The 20,245-nt window shown below is 50.7% G+C and overlaps 1 protein-coding gene across 1 annotated transcript; it reads right to left on the bottom strand.

The window, feature by feature from the left end:
- Positions 1-1,025: 1,025 nt before the first annotated feature.
- Positions 1,026-19,223, bottom strand: LOC123036516 (lck-interacting transmembrane adapter 1-like). Its single transcript, XM_044455816.1, has 6 exons — positions 18,956-19,223; positions 7,168-7,300; positions 6,475-6,523; positions 5,479-5,560; positions 4,832-5,190; positions 1,026-3,358 (listed from the first exon to the last, which is right to left on the bottom strand). The coding sequence occupies exons 2-6, from the start codon at positions 7,278-7,280 to the stop codon at positions 2,933-2,935; spliced, it is 1,029 nt and encodes a 342-aa protein (XP_044311751.1). The 5' UTR covers positions 7,281-7,300; positions 18,956-19,223; the 3' UTR covers positions 1,026-2,932.
- Positions 19,224-20,245: the final 1,022 nt, after the last annotated feature.

Raw genomic sequence — 20,245 nt, 5'->3', positions numbered from 1 at the left:
TTGTGTAAAGCCAAGAATATGTTTATTGTAAATACGTACTTCAGGCAACTGATCAGAAAATTGTATGCATGGACATCACCAGGAGAAATCAAATAGACGTGATTGGAAATACCAGATGGAGAATCCGCATTCTCAGTGCCCAAAGACCTGTAGCAAACTGTGGTAGTGACCATCAAGTATTGTTATCAAAATTCAAAGCCACACTGGGGAGAAAAAACACTAACAGAAGGATAGTGCCAAAATAGAGATTAAATAACATTCCTGAAGAATTTAGAATCCATCAAAAGAGCAAAGTTGCATTACTGATCTCATTGAGCAGGAGCCAGAACTGTGGACTGAAACCAGAGACATGATTACGGAAGGACACCGAAAGGCAATTCCTGTAGAAAACAGAAAGAAAAGGCCTAAATGTATGAAGGAAGAAACTCTCACAATTGCTAAGGACAAAAAAGATGTAAAGGAAAAAAGTGACAAAAATAGAATCCTGAATGAAACTGTGCCATGACCATCACACAGATACAAAAGGAACTATTGCAATGACTGGGTGCAAAGACATAGAAGAGAACAACAAAAGAGGAAAACCAAGAGACCGCTTCCAGAAGAAAGGGAAATCTAAAGCTCGGTGAGGAATGCTGAAAGACCAACAGGGGGACATGCAGTGGTACCTCGGCTCACAAACGCAATCCGTTCCAGGACTCTGGTCACGAGCCAGGTCAAATTTCCCCATAAGGTTCAATGTAAATATGGTTAATCCATTCTGTAAATATTTTTTTAATCACAAACAATTGAAACGAAGCAACAAAGGACAGTACAGTAGAGAACACGAACCTAGGTGGAGTGGGGGAGGTTATTGTGTGGAGGGAGAGTCCAAACCATAATTGTGCGAAAGCGATCGTGCTCGGGGGGGGGGGGTGGCCGCAGTCGTGATAGTGCTTGTGCAGGGAAGTCAGGTGCCGGTGTGGCCGTCACCTGATGCGGAGTTCATGACCTGAGGCATTTTTTCCCCAAAATTTCTGTTCGCGACTCGATTTGGTCTTGGACTGAGGTGTTTGTGAGCCGAGGTACCACTGTACTATCAGACCAGGAGCAAATAGAGAGTGCAGAAGAGATGAAAGGGTGAGCAACTCCTTTGAAATGGAATCCCTTGAAGAAGAGCTGCAGTATTAGAAAGCCAAGCGAAAGCTGCTCCGAAGGCACTCGCAAAGAATGAAGCCCCTGGAGTGGGTAGGATGCCCACAGAAGAATCCCAGGCTGCAGAAACCGAATCCGTTCGAATCCTAACAACAGCCTGCCACCCAAGATGGAAAGCACAGCGATGGCCCACGGACTGGAAACACTGAATATACATCCCAGGCCCCAGGAGCTGAGACGCAGAAGAGTGGAGCCCCCACAGGACCATCGCACTGGCCTCCCACACGAGCAAAGTGATGCTCGAAGGGTTGCAACAAAGAATATCCCCCTGTGTGGAGCGAGAAATGCTGGATGTCCGAGCTGGATCCCGAACAGGAAGGTGCAAACGGGCATCGGCTACTGGAGCCCACTCAGGAATTTCACAAGATGATCGATCTGGTTTATGGACCACAGCAAAGCCTTCGACTGCGTGGCTCACAGGAAGCTTTGGATGGCCCTGAAGGAAGTGGGGGTGGCTCAGCGCTTGACTGTCCTGATGCGTCACCTGCATCACGGACAAGAAGGCGCTGTGAGGACAGGACATGGAGAAACAGAAAGGTTTCCCATCAGCAAAGGTGTTAGACAGGGGTGCCTTTTATCTGCCTATTTGATCCTGCAGAACATATAAGGAAACCTGGATTAGGATCAGAGGACGGAGGAGTGAAAATTGGCAGAAGAGACATCACTAACATAGGATGACCTCTTACTGGCCGAAAGCCCCAGTGAATTGAAACAATCCCTGATGAAAGTGAAAGAAGAGCATGCAGTAGCAAAACTGTGGCTGAATATTGCGAAAACAAAAATCATGCTTATGAAAGTATTACCCAACTTTAAGGCCAACAAGGAAGAAATTGAAACTAAAACATTTTACATGCCTCAGCTCAGTCTTCAACTCAAGGGGCGACTGCGGTCAAGATGTTCAAAGACTGAGACTTGGAAGGGGGGCAATAAAGGAGCTAGAAAAGGGGAGACCGAGGCCAAGTTCATCCCCATGACGGCATTCCTGAGCACAGTGCATGGGTGTGAAAGCTACACAGGGAAGGAAGCTGGCAGGGAGACAATGGATGCACCTGAAACACGGCGCTGGAGGAGAGCTTTGTGAATACCCTGAACCGAGCGAAAGACGAACATGTGGTTCTTCGATCAAGTCGAGCCAGAACATTCCCTGGAAGCAAAAATGATGAAGCTGAGGCTGTTGTTCTTTGGGCACATCACAAGAAGGCAAGGGTCACTGGAGAAGTCCATCATGCTGGGGAAAGTCGAAGGCAGAAGAAGAAGAGGGGGACCAAACAGGAGATGGATGGACTCCATAACAGTTCTGAGCTTAGTACAGTTGAGCTGGACTGTCGAGGACGGGAAATTTTGGAGCGCGCTCAGCTCATAGGATCACCACAAGCAGAGACAACTTGACACCACAGCACACCAAAAGATGTGGCGAGGAATATGTCTGAAGTGTGAAGTTCTTTTTGCTGGTGAGTGTGGATTGCACACACGTGTGGTGGATGTGCGCAGAGCAATGTTCTGTCGAATAGTGAGCAGCTTGTAACATCTGATGCTTTCTCAGTGGCAGCCAATGTCCATCTCACCCCGTGCGGCAATCGCATTTGATCGCATCTGATAGTCAACATGCAGCAGCACGCGGTATTTGTTTCTGACAGCGGACATGCAATCGGATTTGGTAGATTCTGTGCTCTTGTCCCCTCCTTCATTCATTTCCTCAGGCAGGAAACCTCCTTTGGAAGAGGTGAAAAGAACCACAGAGTCAGATCTCAAAATGGGACGTCTCCTTGTGATTCCGGAATGGGAACGCCATGTTCTCAATGCTTTCATACAGATGCTCTGCCTGAATGCTCCTGCTCGGCTTTTCTTTTCTCCTCGGAATTTTCCAGTGAGTTTCCACGGCCTCGTACGCTGGTTCTGTGCTTTGCCTCCTGTCAGGATCCATCCAGGATTCTGGGCTGACTGAGTCATAACAGGGCTCAGTGATGGGGGACGGAAACGATGAGAGCTGGTGCCTTGCCCTGCCCTGTGATTCCTGGTCACCAGGCTCCACCTGGCCATCTCCTGGGTTATTCTCCCCTGGGGCGGTCCCCGTTTCAGCAAGCCCCTCACAGTGCTTTGCTTTCTTCTTCTTCTTCTCCTTCTTCTTTTTCTTGTCTTTGCACACCACGGAGTACATTTCTTCTATCTGTGAAAAAACAGCCATTAGCAAAGTGGCTGAGGTAGGATCCCGTTTGAGTGCTCTGACTCTCTAAGAAAGGCAGCTCGTCTCCTGAGATTCTGCACACAAGGGGGACCATACATCATCTGTCATCTCACACAGGACTTGGATTTTTAAAATTATTTTTAAAACCTGCATAAGGAACTAGTCCTCAGGTTTATTGGAAAAATATTTGCCTTCCTACAGATTTCAAGAAAGGCACATCCATTGTAATTATTTTATATATACAAATGGCTAGATTCACCACTGGACTAAATGAGCTCTAACACCCCCCCCCCCCCGCTGCCGCCCAAGCATTCAAATTAAAAAGGAGCTGGTAGAGCCCAAAATTTGAGACAATTCTGACTTTTGTGACAATTCTGATTCTGAACAGGCCAGCTACTTTCATTGTGTGTCTGTGGCCAAAGGCTGCTCAGCCAGGACTGACAATCTGTAATCAGAGTTGACGGAAAGAGACAAATTCAGAGTGATCTTTTCTTCAAACAGAATATTCTTCTTCCTTTGAAATATTTCTATTTACTGCCATAGAAAACAACTGAGAAATCCTGAATTTTCAGCCACCTGACTGGCACAAAACTTCAGAACCCAGAGAGGAAAGGAGATCACGCTCTCCAGCTCCGCTCCTGTTTTGTGCATTTTTAAACTGAATCTGTAAGCATTTTTTAAAATACACAAATGCAAACCTAAGGTGAGAGCTTAGCAGCGGAGCTGTCGGTGACCCAGCCTGGCGTCTGAACGGACAATCCTGGGGTTTCATTGCCAACGTGGCGCCCGCAGCCCCTGTGTGCTCTCTCTGCCCTTCCTGATTACAGTTTCATGAACTAAGATGCGTAAAAATTTAAAAAATAATACAGTGGGGACTGGCAAAGCTAGGTGTTGCTATCCTGCACTCCCAGGACTGAGTTCCAGAGGCTGGATTGGTGTGCGAAGGCTCAGAGCCCGTCTCTGCCTTGTTTGGCACTCTGGACCCCCACCTTGGGGACTGGCAAGTGCCCCACGGCGGCCAGTCTGGAGAGTGCCCCAGCCCCACTGGGAAACGACGGGCCTGCAAGGTTTCAGACGGGCTCGCCAGCCCCAAAACGTTGGAGGCCCTGCCCTCCCTGAACCCGGTGCTCTTTGGAGCTGCAGCTCCCATCAGCCCCAGCCAGGATGGCCAGTGGTCTGGGTGATGGGACCTGTGATCCAAACAGTGCAGCAGGGTGGGAAGGCAACAGGCTGAATTCGGATTAATTTGAATGCTTGGTGAAGCACGAGTGAAATCTTCACACCCACCGATTCAGAAAAAGATCCCCTCCCACACCAGAGTAAGTCTTCTAATAGGAGTAGGGGGCAGTATGGACCTGCAGGGAGGGAGGGAGGGAGGGAGGGAGGGAGGGAGGGAAGGAAGGAAGGAAGGAAGGAAGGAAGGAAGGAAGGAAGGAAGGAAGGAAGGATCAGTACCGGCACTTGCGCCGTGGGAGTGGAACCCGCGTCCGGCTCAGCCTGCTCCACTGGCTTCTTCACTTTCAAAACACGGGCATACTCGGCCCCTGCAGCCTGCCCCTCTGTGCCCCCCGTGAGCACCCGCGTGGTGGAGGGCGCAGGCGCCTCGACTTCTCCCGCTGTCACCGTTTCGTACAGCCCCTCCTGGGCCTGTCTGGGGAAGCTCAGGTTGGAGTAGGTCTGCTCAGGGGAGAGCAGCTCGTCCGAGGGAACCCGCGGCAGCTCCCTCGGCGGAAGGATGATGAAGCTGGAGCTGGAGGCGGTCCCATCGTCCTGGCTCAGCGAGGCGGGGAACAGCACCCTGGCCGCCCGGGGGTCTGCAGGAGACAGAGCCAAGGAAGAGAAGGGCCATGCTTTCCTCCTCCCCTGAAGTCCCAGCCAGCCCTTTCCAAGAGACCACCGGCTGCTGCAACCACAGGACCAACCGAAGCTTGGTGGGAGTTGTGGTCCGGCCCTAGGCTGTGCAGCTTCCAGCAACAAGACTCGGTGCCACAGGCTCCCCGAGATGCCTTGTCCCGCAAGTGCTGCTCAGATCACGGCCAGGCCCGAGCTGCCTTCCATCCCTTGAGTGCTGTGCAAGCACCGGGAGATGAGCGATGGCTTACCTTGGCCCCCGCAGTCCGTCGCCTGGAGCTCCTGGAGGCTGGTGGCCGATCCCCCAAGCATCGAGGGCTCCGTCTGTCTCAGCTGCACATGCAAAACCAGAAAGGAGGCTGTGAAGGGAGAGCCACTGTGCCCCCCCGCCCCCAGGACCAGGGAGCATCTAGCAGGCCTGATGTGCTGAGACTCATCTCCTGGAGGAACAGGAGCCCCAGCTGGAATGCTAGAGGGGAGCGACCGTGCCGGAGGCGGGGGGACAGAGCACTCAGCCCGCTGGGCTAATCCAGCCGGCTCGGCTTCCGAGCTGGCCGCCAGCAACGTGCCCCCACCCCCGGAGGAATCCCTGCTATTATCGCCAGGCTGGGACTGGGAGCAGCGCAGAGGGGTCCCCACAGTTATCTCCAGCCTGTGATTAGAGGTAACAGGCGGGGAGACGGCAACGGGGGCTTGGCCAGTGTTGGGCAGAGTGGCCTCCTTCCCAGTGTTGGCTGAGGCCTCCCTGCGGGAGGCTGGCACAAACAGCACGCTAATCCTGCACTGGCGAGTCCCTTTCTCCACAGGAAGCACGGCCTGGAGCTCCACGCCTCTCCAGTGTGGAGACGCCCCCAGCCCCTGGCCCACCCTCGCCCTGGCAGGGAAGAGCTGCTGCCAGCCAGCATTTCCCTCCCAAAAGTGTCCCTCCGCTCAGCATCGTTCTGAGGTCAGCCTGCTGTGCACGCCAACCAGGCGCCCGCATGCGTGTCGCTGCCCCGAGTCCTCACCACGTGTGCGCCAGGCATGCTGCACCGGCACAGCCATGTGCCACCCGCCTCCCAACCAGCATGCTGAGCGGGGCGTGGGGAACGGAGCACTGCACACCCTCTTGCCGCTGGAGCACCAAATGGCGCTGAGTGGCGACCCTAATAAGCCCGGGCCCCATTTCACACCTCCCACCCGGGGCAGAGAAACCGTCTCGGGGATCATCAGCAGGAGAAATGCGAAGGGGCAAGACGTGCACTCACGGTTTCATCCGGCAAGTCGACACAAAGGGGCACCCAGTTCCGGTCTTTCCTGAAGGAGGGAAAGGAGATGGGATGAGCCGCTGTCCAGCTGCATCCGCCACTGCCACCAGCTGGTGCTGGCCGGGGAGGGGAGGCAGGGTAGCCGCTGAGGCACCACCGCAACAGAGGACACGTGGCCCCAGACACGAGTGCAGCGATTTGCACGCGCTCATTCATATTACAGAGCCACATGTAGAAATAATGCAGTGGAGGAATGACATGCCTTACTGCAAGCACTTCTCTCTGTTGCCACCTCTGTTCCTGGACTTGGGGGAAGGTCTCTCTCAGCCCGTGGCACGCGCATGGTGGCATGCCACAGCAGCCAGCACGGTGGGCAACGAGCACTCCCACAAGCAACCAGAAAGCAGAGGCGATGCTTGTTTCTCAAAGGGTGCAGAGCAGTGGAGCTACGGAAGGCAGCTCCAGCTCACCAGTCGCCCCCTGGCGAGGAGTCCTGTCCCTCCTTTGCACTCTGGTCAGAAAGGCTGGTCAGAAAGCTCTTCTAAAGCCCACTTTGCAAGCTCAGGGGTCCCTGGTTCCACGACAGCGAGGACGCGATGCTTTGCTGCTCTGTTCCGGGCCTTGTCTGCACCTCCTCCGAAGGAGACCCGGGCCTGGACTGGCGCGAAAGGTGTGGGGCGCCCAGGGACCTACCTTTTGCAAAGGATGCACAGGGCCAAGAAGCCAGTGGTTACAGCAAGCAAAGAGGCTGCGGCGATGGAGGGGAACAAACCCCCGACTGCCCCTTCCTCCAAAGTTGCAGCCATCAACGAAATTCTCTTGGGTGCTGCCGGGAGAGAAAGCACAGCTTACAGGGACGTATTTTAGAACCATCCAATAACAAACTCATAAAATTAGGTAAGCAAACAGTAGAAACAATATTGAAGTAATTAGCAAAAGCAGAACTTTAAAGGCCAGCAAAATAGAAAGGGGTTTGCTTGAAGCTGAGCTGGAAAAGCCTTAGAGTGGACACGAAATGAATCTGCTTCAGAGTCGTGTTTGAAAACCCAGGACCAGCTGCCTGCCACATGGTAGCCTGTGAGGGAACCCAGGAAAGGGTCTCTGAATTTTAAGAATAATAACTATAATCCTCATAGAATCCTCCCCACTTTAGTGAGGAAGGCCGTGCACCGTTTTAGCCTGCCCTGCAGGTGCTAACTTCAGGTGAAGAACATCATGGTCCTGCCCTGCCTTTCCTTGTGTCATTTTAAAACTGGAAGATGGACTGGACAGCCCTTCTGATAGAGGACTGTCCTTGGTAAAATAGGACACCCTGCTTTTGAGGATGGACCCAAGGTACAGGCAGTGACAAGTGCTCCTTCAGCTACCCGCCTGGACACATCAGTTTTCGGAGGAAGCCGTGACCCAGATGGTACTTCTATCCAAGGTGTTCTCAATGGGTGCGAGGAACGTGGTCTTCCCAGGGGTGGCACCCAGATTATCGGCTTTTGCACACGTTCCCCTTAACCCCACATATACTGAATACAAGGAGAGAGAATTGGATCATACCCACCACCTCCATCTGGATCGCCACGTATTTACTCTTAATATGGAAGAGGCTCTTTGCCCACAGAAATCCATCCACAGAAATGCCTCAGAATTTCTGTTCTTCTGGACGTGCGTCGCACACGTGCAGAGGATGTCCCTTCTCACGCTAACGGCAACACTGGTGTGCAGCCAGTGGCTACGCTTGCTTATTTCAAATTTTCCATAGGCTGCCCCTTCATACCAATGAGTCTTGCAGAGCAGTCAGCACAACATCACTACAACCAAGAGTGTAACACTTAAATATCAGCACGGTAACGTTGAGAGTTGTAACAGCTATTTCAACCATGAAAAAACCAGAAAGATTTAAATGGTGTTTTGTCTTTTTAAAATGCTTTTAGCCTGGTGCTGAAAGAAATTGCTAGTTTCGCACCTGTCTACCTGCAACCGGAAAGTGGGTGCATGGGAAAAGCCAGTGTAGTATAAAGGGGTGGGAACTTGGGAGATCTGGGTTCCAGTCCCAACTCGGCCATGAAGCTCATGGGCACCTTTGGACCAGACGTGGAGGCTCAACTTCCCCTACCTTGCAGGACTGTTGTGTGGATAAAGTTAAAAGGAGGCCGATCCTGTGAGCCTTGGGCCCCTTGCCGAAGAACAAGAGGCATATAAGTATAAAAATAGGGTACCACATGGGGAGATAGAGAATGTCTGAGACTTCTCTTTGCAGAGGAAATGTTGCAAGCCCCACCCGTTTCAGTTTGCAGGTGTCAACCGATAGGACGCGCTTTGGTACGACATTGTTTCAGCTGCACATCTTAGAATCCATGTCTATGACGCCATCGAGCACCTGTTGAACTAAATTATTTAATTTTCTGTTTGATGTTCGTGCTTTTTGCTTTGCAAGCACAGTTTTCCTGAACCTCTCAGCCCGGCTTTGGGGCTTTGTTGTGGAACCCCAAAGCGGGAGAGAGATATCGTTTAACCTTCCGGAGCACTTCCGCTATTGAGAGGTACAAAATTAAGCAAGCAAAGCGATCCTGTATGAACAGAGCAATAAAGTCACGCTTTATCTCCATGGCCTCCCGCCAGGTGGAAGTGGGAAGAGGAGGACCTCAGGGAACAGTTCCTGAATGGCATTTTCATTTCAGCCGGCCGGTGGAGGCAGAAGGACTGTTTCCTGCAGAGTCTGGAGGACGTGAGCAAGGGCAGGTGTCTCCGCACCGGTTGCAGGAGCTTTGGCTCCGCCAGTGTGACGGGGTTTCCTGTGCCACTGAGCTGCAGCAGCTGCAAACTCCAGAACGCTTGTACTCGGGCTGCAGCGTTGCAACGGGCAGCCTCCGTCTTGCTGTGGCCTCGTTCACAGTTCCCGTTGCAGACGAATGGCTCTGTGGCTCGAGGCGCTGCTGAAGGCCAGACCACATGGGAAGGCGAGCAAGCGTGGCACGCCCGTGCCCAGTACCTTCCTGGCTGTTCCACACCAGAGTGTCTAGTTGGAGCAACAGCTGCGTGCAGGAATTACAAAGAGCCAGGCTGGAGCGGAGCCAAGCTCCACCCATCCTCCCATTTATGTATATATATATTTATAGGCCACCTATAATTGCCGAGGCCTTCCTAGGTGGCTTACAATGAATAAAACATACTAAAAACATATTAAAACCAATTAAAACAGAATGAACGAAACATCTATAAAAACAATTAAAAAGGGCCACGTTAAAAAATTTCCTAAAAAGGTATGTTTTTGCCTGGTGCCAAAAGGAAAATAGAGATGAATCCATTCAGCCATCCTCTATTTATTTATTAGATTTATATCCCACCTCCTTTCTTACACAGAACTCAGAGCAGCTTGCATCATTCTCCCGCTGCTGCTCTTAATCCCATCCCCACAACAACAACCCTGTGAGGTTGGGCTGAGTGTGACTGGCCCAGGTCACTCAGCTGGCTTCATGGCTGAGCGGGGACTGGAACCCAGATCGCCTCATTCCCAGACCCGCGGTCTTAACCTCCACACCACACTGGCTCTCAGTATTCAGTCTCCATCTGTGACCCGTGTAATTCCTCTGGGAAGTTCACAGGCAAGACTCTTGTCCCAGTATCTGAACGAGTCTCTTCACAGAACACAAACAAGAGAGCAAGTTCCATTCAGAAAGCAGATCAGAGAGCATTAGACGCTGCCCTCAAGCCAGACAGTCGGGGTGTTGCAGGCAATCTCCGGTTGATTCGAGTTTGATTTCTATGGGACTCCTCCAAGCAGGACACAGTACCTCCAGCACCAAGGCTGGACACGGGTGGTCATGGGCCAAGGGTCAAGACCCCAGTCAGATGCTCACCAATAACCCAGCTGCAGGAATGGTTTCTTCTCCCCATTGCAAGCAAGCGCTAGAGGTGTCGACTCGTCCCCCAGCGATGCGCAGAATTCGCACGCTCTGGAAGCCCCTGCGCCCCGTAGGTAGGGGGCCACTCAGCAGATGGGGGCACCTGGAGATCTCACTTCCAAGGCTCCCCATACACACTGCTGGCTTCACCTGTTCTTCTGAGCCACCTGCCCAGCTCTTGGAATGTGACACGAGGACAACGGAAACGGGTTTTCCATGCCCCTCTGGCAGATGAAAGGCTAACGCTGCGAACCGGGAAGGACCAGCCGGCACTGCCATCACGGGACAAGTGGAGGCTGCAATGAAGCTTCCGATCCTTGAAGGGGGACTTGTAGGCCATGCTCTGCAAACATAGGGATATTTGGGCTGCCTTTGTCAGAGTCTACACATAATTATTTCATAATGCTAGATGTTCTCTCATGTTTTATATTTTATATTTTTTATTTATTTTATATTGTTAATTTTAATTTTATATTGTTATTTTTGTATTTTATTGTGTTGTAAGCCGCCCCGAGGCTTCGGCAAGGGGCGGCATAGAAATGTTCTAATAAAATTTAAAAAATAATAAAAATATTAACATACAGAGATATATAAAACAGGTAATTAGAACTATGGATCCTTTTAAATTTTATTCAAAAATGGTAATGTTCCAGTTTATTTTTTTAAACAGCATGGGACTTTTTTTTTGGTATTGCACAGTTTTTAAAATGTGCATTGCTGGCAGTTGTCAACCGTTCAAAATAAGCAGTGCATCGCGTCGCCTTCATGTCCGTGCATGGGATTTGTATGTCTGCGTGTCCTTAGAGGCCCGATGCATGTGATTGTGGATGAGGGGGCCGACCTGGCTTGCATAATGGAGACCTGGGCGGGAGAGGGGGGGATGTTGCCCTCTCTCAACTGTGCCCGCCCGGGTATCTGGTTCAGCACTGCTCACGCCCAGAGGGGAGGGGAGGGGGGGGTCGCTTTGGTTTACCGAGCCTCCATCTCCTTCACGGGACTTCCAGTCCCTTCGAGGCCAGGGCTGGAGTGCCTCTACTTGGTGTTGGGCGACCGAGACAGATTGGGGATTCTGTTGGTGTACCGTGCACCCTTCTGCCCAACAGTCTCCCTGCCTGAGCTGACGGAGACTGTCTCGGACCTGGTGTTGAAGACCCCTAGGATGTTGGTCCTGGGGGACTTCAATCTCCATGCTGAGTCTGGTCTAACCGGGGCGGCTCAGGAATTCATGGCCTCCATGACGGCCATGGGGCTGTCTCAACATGTCACCGGCCCGACCCATGAACGTGGACACACTCTGGACCTCGTTTTCTCGATGTGGCAGGAAGAGGGTGGTCTGAGGGTGAGAAAGTTATGTCTGACACCCCTGTCATGGTCAGATCACTTCCTGGTGAGGTTTGAGCTCGAGAGCGGCCTCTCCCTCTGTAAGGGTGCAGACCTGATTATGTGGGTCCGCCCCCGGAGCCGGATGGATCCAGATGGATTCCTGAAGGCCCTGGGGGAGTTTCCGGCTGACAAGACTGGTGCTCCTGTCGAGGCTCTGGTCGAACTGTGGAATGGGGAGATGACCAGGGCTGTTGACACGATAGCTTCTAAGTGTCCTCTCCCACCGGGCAGAGCCCGCTCTTCCCCTTGGTATACTCCTGAATTGAGGGCGATGAAGCAGGTTGAGAGATGACTAGAGCGTAGGTGGAGGAAATCACGGGATGAATCTGACCGAACACACTTGAAAGCCCACTATCAGGCCTATACTGTGGCGGTGAAGGCGGCGAAAAAGAAGTTTTTTTCCACTTCCATTGCCTCCTCACAATGCCGTCCTTGAAGACGGTCCGGATACTTCAATTGGTTCAAAATAGAGCTGCCAGGCTGCTGACGGGGACTGGGCGTTATGTTCACATGACTCCAGTCCTCTGACAGCTTCACTGGCTTCCCATTGAAGTCCGGGCTCAATTCAAGGTGTTGGTTATGACCTATAAAGCCCTAAATGGCTTGGGTCCTGGCTACCTGAAGGAGCGCTTGCATCCATATATGCCCGACCGCCCCTTGAGATCTGCGGGAGAGGCCCTTCTCCGGGAACACTCCGTGAAAGAAATTAGGAGGGTAGGTACTCGGAGGAGGGCTTTCTCTGCGGTGGCGCCCAATCTATGGAATGTACTCCCCAGAGAGGTCTGTCTGGCGCCGTCGTTATTTGTTTTTCGGCGCCAGGTGAAGACCTTTTTATTTAAATGTCATTTTAATTGTTAACAATATTTACTTAGTTATCTGGCCAGGGCAACTTCTTTTCTTTTCTTTTATAACTTTTCTTTTATAACTTCTTTTATATCGTTCATATTTTTTATTTATTTTATATTATTAATTTTAATTTTATATTGTTATTTTTATATTGTATTGTATTTTATTGTGTTGTAAGCCGCCCCGAGGCTTCGGCAAGGGGCGGCATAGAAATGTTCTAATAATAATAATAATAAATAATAATACAGAAAGATTTCACTTCAAGAAACGTTTTGCAATGCAAAATGTGAAGTGACATTTCAGCTGGGCAACCATTTATCATCAAAGCAATCCACCTGATACTCCTAAAAAAAAAAAAATCCAACATTTGCACAAACATGGCCTATTGCTATTTGCAAAAAGAAATCCAGTTTTGTTGCTGTTGTTACTGGACTGATCAATAGACAATTTTGGAAAGACACAGCTTGTCTTGTCTCCTTAAAAAAAAAGGAGGAAGAAAGGCAAATCTTAAATCACCTTCTCATCGCATAAATAAACACCCTGAAATTGAGTGCATAATTCCCAGTGTGCCGAACCTACCACGGTTAACCACCACCCTCCCAAATGACACCTTTGTGAATCTCCTAAGCGCTTTTTTTGGGAGTCGGCATTGGATTTGATCATGAAATCCCAAGAAAAGGCTGCTTTCACCTCTGAACTAAGGCTGAGAAGGCCAACTTTTAAAGTCCAGTTTCACTGCCGGGAAAACTGCCGGTCCCCCTGAAATACGTTCACATGAAATATGTTCACATGTTCACATGACTCCAGTCCTCCGACAGCTTCACTGGCTTCCCATTGAAGCCCGGACCCAATTCAAGGTGTTGGTTATGACCTATAAAGCCCTTAACGGCTTGGGTCCTGGCTACCTGAACGAGCGCTTACGTCCGTATATGCCCAGCCGCCCTTTGAGATCTGCGGGAGAGTCCCTTCTCCGGGAACCCTCCGTGAAAGAAATTAGGAGGGTGGGTACTCGGAGGAGGGCTTTCTCTGCGGTGGCGCCCAATCTATGGAATGCGCTCCCCAGAGAGGTCCGCCTGGCACCATCGTTACTGGTTTTTCGGTGCCAGGTAAAGACCCTTTTATTTAAACATCATTTTAATTGTTAACAATTGTTAACAATATTTACTTATTTATCTGGCCAGGGCGACTTCTTTTCTTTTATAACTTTTCTTTTATAACTTCTTTTATATCGTTTATATTTTTATTTATTTTATATTATTAATTTTAATTTTATATTGTTATTTTTATATTGTATTGTATTTTATTGTGTTGTAAGCCGCCCCGAGGCTTCGGCAAGGGGCGGCATAGAAATGTTCTAATAATAATGATGATGATGATGATGATGATGATGATGATGATGATGATGATGTCCCACCTCTAGTAGAGTCAGTCTGCCCCTGTGGCTCCCTAGGCCAGATGCGTACCCCTGAGCCCTCTGCTTGCCAGCTGACCCTTTCCCCTTTGTGGATCTTAAATAACATAAATGAACAAACACTTGGAAATTGCCAAGGAAGCCCGGTATAATCGCAGCAGGACTAAGCATAGCCCGATCTGACAGATCCACCGTAACAAATGTGGATATTACACCATGCATCTGATTTTGTGGACTCCAGCAAGACTGGCAAACACTAGCCAGCATTTGAAGCGAGCCAGAATTTGAGTTTGCCATATCCCTGACTCTCTTGCAGTCAGACCCCCTCCCCCCTTTTAATGTCACATCCTGTCTCACACATGCTAATTTAAGCTTTCCACTCACAGTTTGCTCATTTTTTTCTGCTCTTTCTCTTGCAAAGAAATTTTGAAGAGGGTGAGGGAAGGAAGGCAGGAGGGATTCCCTGGGAAATGCCGGCTTTTCATGCAGGACCTTGTCTTGATGCCTCCGACCTGGCCCTTTGCCTTCTGAAGTTGAGCAGCTTCAGCATAGCAAAGGATTTAATCAGATTTCTTAAGCTTTGTTTCTCTCACTCCACTGGACCCTTCTCCTATATGTACTTTTTTGTCACCAGATCTGCATATTGCTTCATTTCTAAGCAGGTTCCAGGATATATTAATACACTTAAGATACGTTAAAATACTTAATAATAAAAAGGCAAGATAACATTAAATTCATGGCTGGTCAGTAAGGATGCCAGCAAGAATGTCTTCAGCGGGTGCCAAAGGCAGCAGCGTTGGTGCCTGCCTGACCACCGGAGGCAGAGAATTCCATAGAAATGGGCCCACCATGTGGAAGACCCTTCTCCTGGTGGACGCCAGTTGGGGCACGGGTCCATGTGGAACCCCCTGAGAAGGTCTTTTGATGGCCTTGGCAACAGGGTTAGTGGGTTGGATAAAATGTATTTAATAAGTAAACAATAATGCAAGAGGTGGTTCTTTCTCAGGTATGCTGGCCCTAAGTGGTCCAGGGCTTTGTACACGAGCCCTGAAACTTTTCACGTGTCCCAGTAGCGCATTCGTAGCCAGTCCAGACCCTTCCGGGGCAGCCCCGCACGGAGCACTTTGCAGTTGTTCAGCTTGAGGCTTACCTGCGCCGGGATCCTTGCAGGTGGACGCAGCTGATTGCATCTAAAGATGGTTAGGAGCATGTGACAGCATGAGCCAGGAAGCTCTTGCTCTTTTCAAAAGGCTGCACAGTTGAGCTAGAAACAGCTCTGTCATCTTGATGGGCCACCGAAGCATGTACAACCCTCCCCCATCCTCCTAAATTTCTCCGAAGGGCCCCACTCTGAAAGGAGCCCCTTGGCCCTGGGGACTCTCCTCCATCTCCCGTCTTCTTTTCCCCTTCTTCCTTCCCTCATCCTGAGCCCATCTTACAGAATTCCCAAGGGGAGAGGGCAGTGGACGAGAGGAGCTCTGAACTGCGTCTGCTTTCGGGATGATGTAAATTGGTGGCCTGCAGCAGCAGGGGTTGGACCCCGTGGCCGTCTTGACCTCTTACAACTATACTATTCGATGATTGTACCATTTAAACAGAGCAGATGGTTTGCTTTTCTCCTCCTGCTCACCCAGGTCTTTGAGAGAAGTGGGATCACCCCCATATATAGAAACATAGAAGCAGAGCGAGTCAGAAGGGGCCTCCCGGGCCATCTAGTCTGACCCTCGGCTCCGCTCACGACATGCCCACCATGTGCACGTCTAGCCTGTGCTTGAACACCCGCACTGATGGGGCCTCAACCTCCTCCTGGGGAAGCCCATTCCACACCCTCGGGGTCCTGACTGTCAGGAAAAGCTTCCTGGCATCCAAATTGAGCCTTGGCTCCCAGAGCTTGGCTCCGGGTATGTTTTTCCATCAGCTGCCATTTGGCTATTGGGCAGCATCGAAGTTAAATGAATAAATTTTCCAACAAGCGGGAAACCCTCAGCTCAGGGGCAAGGCACCCACTGGCCATGCAGGTCTCCCCTTCAGCTCCCGGCAGCATCTCTGGGACGAGCTGGGAAGGGGCCCTGCCTAGAACCCCGGGGCTGCCTGCCTGCCTGCCTGCGTCAGCTGCACTAGGCTAACTAGACCAAGAGGCTGATCCAGTGGAAAGCAATTGCCTATGATCCGATGAACAGAAAGTGTTGTTAGAAAACAGGAGTTACTTTGGGGGTGGGGGTGGGGTTAGAGGAGAGGTAAAGCAGTGCCCACTAATGCACCATGAGGCCTAAGTACTCGGCAATGAATGAGGGCTACTCCCAGGAAAGCCTCAGTTTTCTGAGCCCTGATTCGGGCTCACGGCAAGGCTGAAGAGGAACAACTCCAGATGCGTTCAGACAGAAGCAAGATGCTTTCTAGTGCCCCAAGGAGGGGCCTCGGCTGAAGCAGAGCTGGTGCAGAGTGCATATCTTACATGCACGTACAAACTGGGGTTGGGGCGTGTGCCCTGAGGCTCTGAAGCCCTTAGCAATGGCCCTGCTGTAAACGACTCACAGACTGCCATAATGCGTGAACCGGGCTCAGTGCGGCATCAAAGAGAACGCGTTCCCTTCTGCTTCCTGGATGCTGCTCTTACCCACCCATGGCAAGCCAGTCGGTACCTTTGCAGATACGTGATTCTAGGCCCCAAGAACTTATGCTGAATACACAACGGCGCTCTTAATTAATCGTTAAAGTGCCACAAGACTTTTGTCACTGCTGCCCCAAATGGACAGGTCACCACTCTTTGCAAGATACTCATGGAGAATCCCTATGGGTGGAAAGAATTTGCACCCACATACCTGCCTTAGCAGTTACACACACACACACACACACACACACACACACACACACACACACCCTTTCTCCCAGCATTGAGATCATCCCCCTTCTGGCTGGGGATCATGAGATGGGAGAGAAAGCTATCTTCTAGCTCCAAAGCCCTGGAAGCCCGCTTCAATGTCATTCCAGCAAAAGCATTTTTTTAATTTTCCAAAGCTTTTAAAAATATCAGATGCATCTGCTCTTATTGTTGTTGTTATTCGTGAAGTCGCGTCCGACCCATCGCGACCCCATGGACAACATTCCTCCAGGCCTTCCTGTCCTCCACCGTCCCCCCGAGTCCACCCAAGCCCACACCCACTGCTTCAGTGTATACTATTCCTCAATGCTCTTTCCTTCTTCTGCAATTCAACCATAATTATGGGTTTATGTTGCCTAAGATTTTTGTTTTATGATTTTTATTTACCCCATAGGCACCCTAATAAGATGAAAAAACACACAGAACACTGGCCTAGTCATAATTTCCTTCACCCTCAGGAACCTGTTCAAAGCTGGCAATCGGCTGCAGGGTCCTCAACATACATCCTGTCTGTTATAAATCTACCAGCTGGGCTCAAAACAGGGTCTTTCCGAGACACGAGCTGCCAGCTGCTTTCCGCCTGCGTTTCGCAGCGATGGCCCTGGCACCTTTCTGAGTATAAATGGACACTGTATTCCCTAAACCAGTTCGCTGGGTCATTTTGGAACAGGCATGCCAGCTTCTTCCAGAGGCATCTGGCCAGCCCCTTCAGGAAGCAGGATTACCTGATGGTCCTGCCTATGGCCCAGAAGATCTCCCTCGATGTCCTCCAACGAACGTTTTAGAACTGGAATGCATTTTTAAAATTTGCCATTTTCTCAGGGAGTAAATAAAGATGCTCTCTGACTCGTAAGGAAGGGGTAGTGACTGACCCTTCCCAGATGTGGACGGGCTGCAGTGGGCATAGACAAGGGTCAGGGACAGTGAAAGACCAGCACCTGGGAGGCCGTGACCCCCGCCTGCTCTCAATTCAAGCTTTAGACTTAAACATAGGTGGTCTTAGTGCGAGTGACGTGTCTGTACCATCGACTGTCTAGATTAGCTGCTACCAAAGAAGAGATGGCTTAGCTCCACAAAGGGAGCCATAGCTTTGACAAGACAAAAGGGCAATTTGCACTGACAGACTCAAGCATCTGCAGAGTTCTACATTTATCCACGCAACCCATGACAACCTGTAGATTAAATTCCACCATCCCTGGCATAAGCAATTGGCCCCGCAGCCAGCAAAAACTTGACGGCATCACCAAAAAGCAACACAGAAACCCGGCAGGTATTCGAGAGCGCTTGCAGTCTTAGTATGTCGTTCTCTACGAATCCGCGGGGGAGGTGGACTTCTGAGCAGTAGCACACGCCGCTAATGCCCTTTCAACGATGATACAGCACCTCTGCGTAACTCGCAAAGACCATGAGACTTCATGACCTTTATTGTAAAGGTATTTCTGTTTCTAGGAACGATTTTAGTCACAACCAAATTATCCCAATTTATACGAACAATAAAAACTTCTCACCAACAGCTGTACTGGCTTTCTTGGTTTGGGGTCATTTTTTCCTCTTTTAAACGGTTCCCTCCCTACTCCGTGCTGTACTCAGAGTGCATGTACTCCCAGCATCCCGCCCAGTTTACAAAGCAGAGCTGCCAGCGTTCCCAGTTAAACTGCGGAACAAGTAGTACTGCTGGCCACTCATGGCTTCCAGGCTGATTGGACACATTCATTGCAGATCGCGGGCCAGGAAGCGTGATGGTGTCCGTTTCGTTTGCTACCCGAGTGTCGCACTGTGGGCAGGAGTGCTGGTCTGACCCAGCACGGTTCTTAAGCCTGAAAACCCACAGCAAATGCATGGGGTGGGCAGACATCAGCCCAGAACGTGCCACCCTCTGGCGACAAGGGCTGGATTTTAGGGTTGTCCCACGGGTGCTGCACGATGCTGGGGCAGTTTAAAACCAATTCTAGTTAGTCCAACGGGATTTACGTCCAAGGAAGCATGCCTCCAATTGCAGTGGTCTCAGAGAGCCACATGTTCGAGTTGTCCTGGTTCAGAAGGCGATGCATGGAATATACTCACTTTGGTAGATCAGCGGCTTGGAAGGACTGAGCGAGTCAAACGCATCCTTGTGACAGGTCCCGACGGGTGTAAGAGGTTTGTCCTTCGGCCTGGCCTCCTCTCTCCTTCGGGAGGAAAGGAGGGCCCCCGGCACCCACAGCTCTTGCTCAGCCTCTCCTTACAAGGCGGGGGTGTCTCTGCCAAGCGACATGCTGTCAAGCGCCGGGAGCTGGTTTCCTGCCCACGACACCCAGCGGTGTGTCACGCTTCAAAACCGAGAGCGGAGACGGCAAGGCGGCCTGCCGTGTGGACGGGAACTGGAGTGTGCTCCACTCCCTCTTTGAGGAACTGATCAGCAGGACTGCGTTAGCTCGGCTTTTCTCAACCTGCTGCCTTCCAGACGGGGACTGCAGGCCCGATCGCTCCCAGACAGCAGTGTGAGGTTTATGTTTACTGAACTGAATGCACTCGCTGCTGAGGGGCTTCTCATTCCTGCAGGCTGTTCAGCTACCTGGATGTTTGGTGTGACCAATAATCTCAGCATTAAATAGAGCCGTTGAGGCGGCAATCGTGTGCATCAAGAGAGGGCTATAGCACTTCTGTCCTGCTCGTGGGCTTCCCGTGGCAGCTGGTGGGCCACCAGGAGAGCACAGTGCTCGTGGGCTTCCCGTGGCGGCTGATGGGCCACCAGGAGAGCACAGTGCTGATATCACCTGTAGGACACCAGCACCATCAACCTATTTGTGTCTGCACAGAAGTTAGTCCCATCATATTCAATGGAGCTTACTTCCAGAAACTGTGTGCAGCTGCCTGAGAGCAGGACATGTGTGGGCTCCAAGGAGCATCCTGCAACTGGCAGAAAACTCAGGGATTTATGGTCCTTGGCTGAGTTCCCTTACTTGGAGCTTCATCCAGCAAATCCTTCCCCACGAGGACTAGTAACCTGCTTACTAGTAAAAGAAATAAGTCATTTAATTCATTTAAGTAAGTCGTATGTGGCTCAACAGAACTAAAAAAAAAAGATCTTGGAGTAATTGTGGGCAATAGGCTAAACATGAGCCAACAATGCAATGCAGCCGCCAAAAGGGCAAATGCTATTTTGGGGTGCAGAAGTATTACTTCCAAATCACAAGAAGTAGTAGTTCCTCTATACTCCTCACTAGGCAGACCTCACCTGGAATGCTGTGTCCAGTTCTGGGCACCAAGATTTAAGAAAGATGCAGATAAATTAGAAAGAGTCCAGCAGAGGGCAATAAAAATGAACCAGGGTTTGGAAACACTGCCCTGTGAGCAGAGACTGAGAACTGGGCA

This window comes from Varanus komodoensis, unplaced genomic scaffold (genome assembly GCF_004798865.1).
Source record: "Varanus komodoensis strain SLA01 unplaced genomic scaffold, ASM479886v1 scaffold8, whole genome shotgun sequence".
Classification (NCBI taxonomy): Eukaryota; Metazoa; Chordata; class Lepidosauria; order Squamata; family Varanidae; genus Varanus; species Varanus komodoensis.
The sequence above is the reverse complement of the archived record's forward strand: the minus strand, read 5'-3'. Positions and strand labels throughout refer to the sequence as shown.

Bases quoted from the DNA above. Each gene is read 5' to 3' on its own strand.
- LOC123036516 (XM_044455816.1), bottom strand. From the start codon at position 7,280: ATGGCTGCAACTTTGGAGGAAGGGGCAGTCGGGGGTTTGTTCCCCTCC. The intron at 5,561-6,474 runs GTGAGTGCACGT...TTGCATGTGCAG, and splicing joins TCGACTTGCCGGATGAAACC to CTGAGACAGACGGAGCCCTC. The intron at 3,359-4,831 runs GTACTGATCCTT...GTTTTTTCACAG, and splicing joins CTCCCACGGCGCAAGTGCCG to ATAGAAGAAATGTACTCCGT.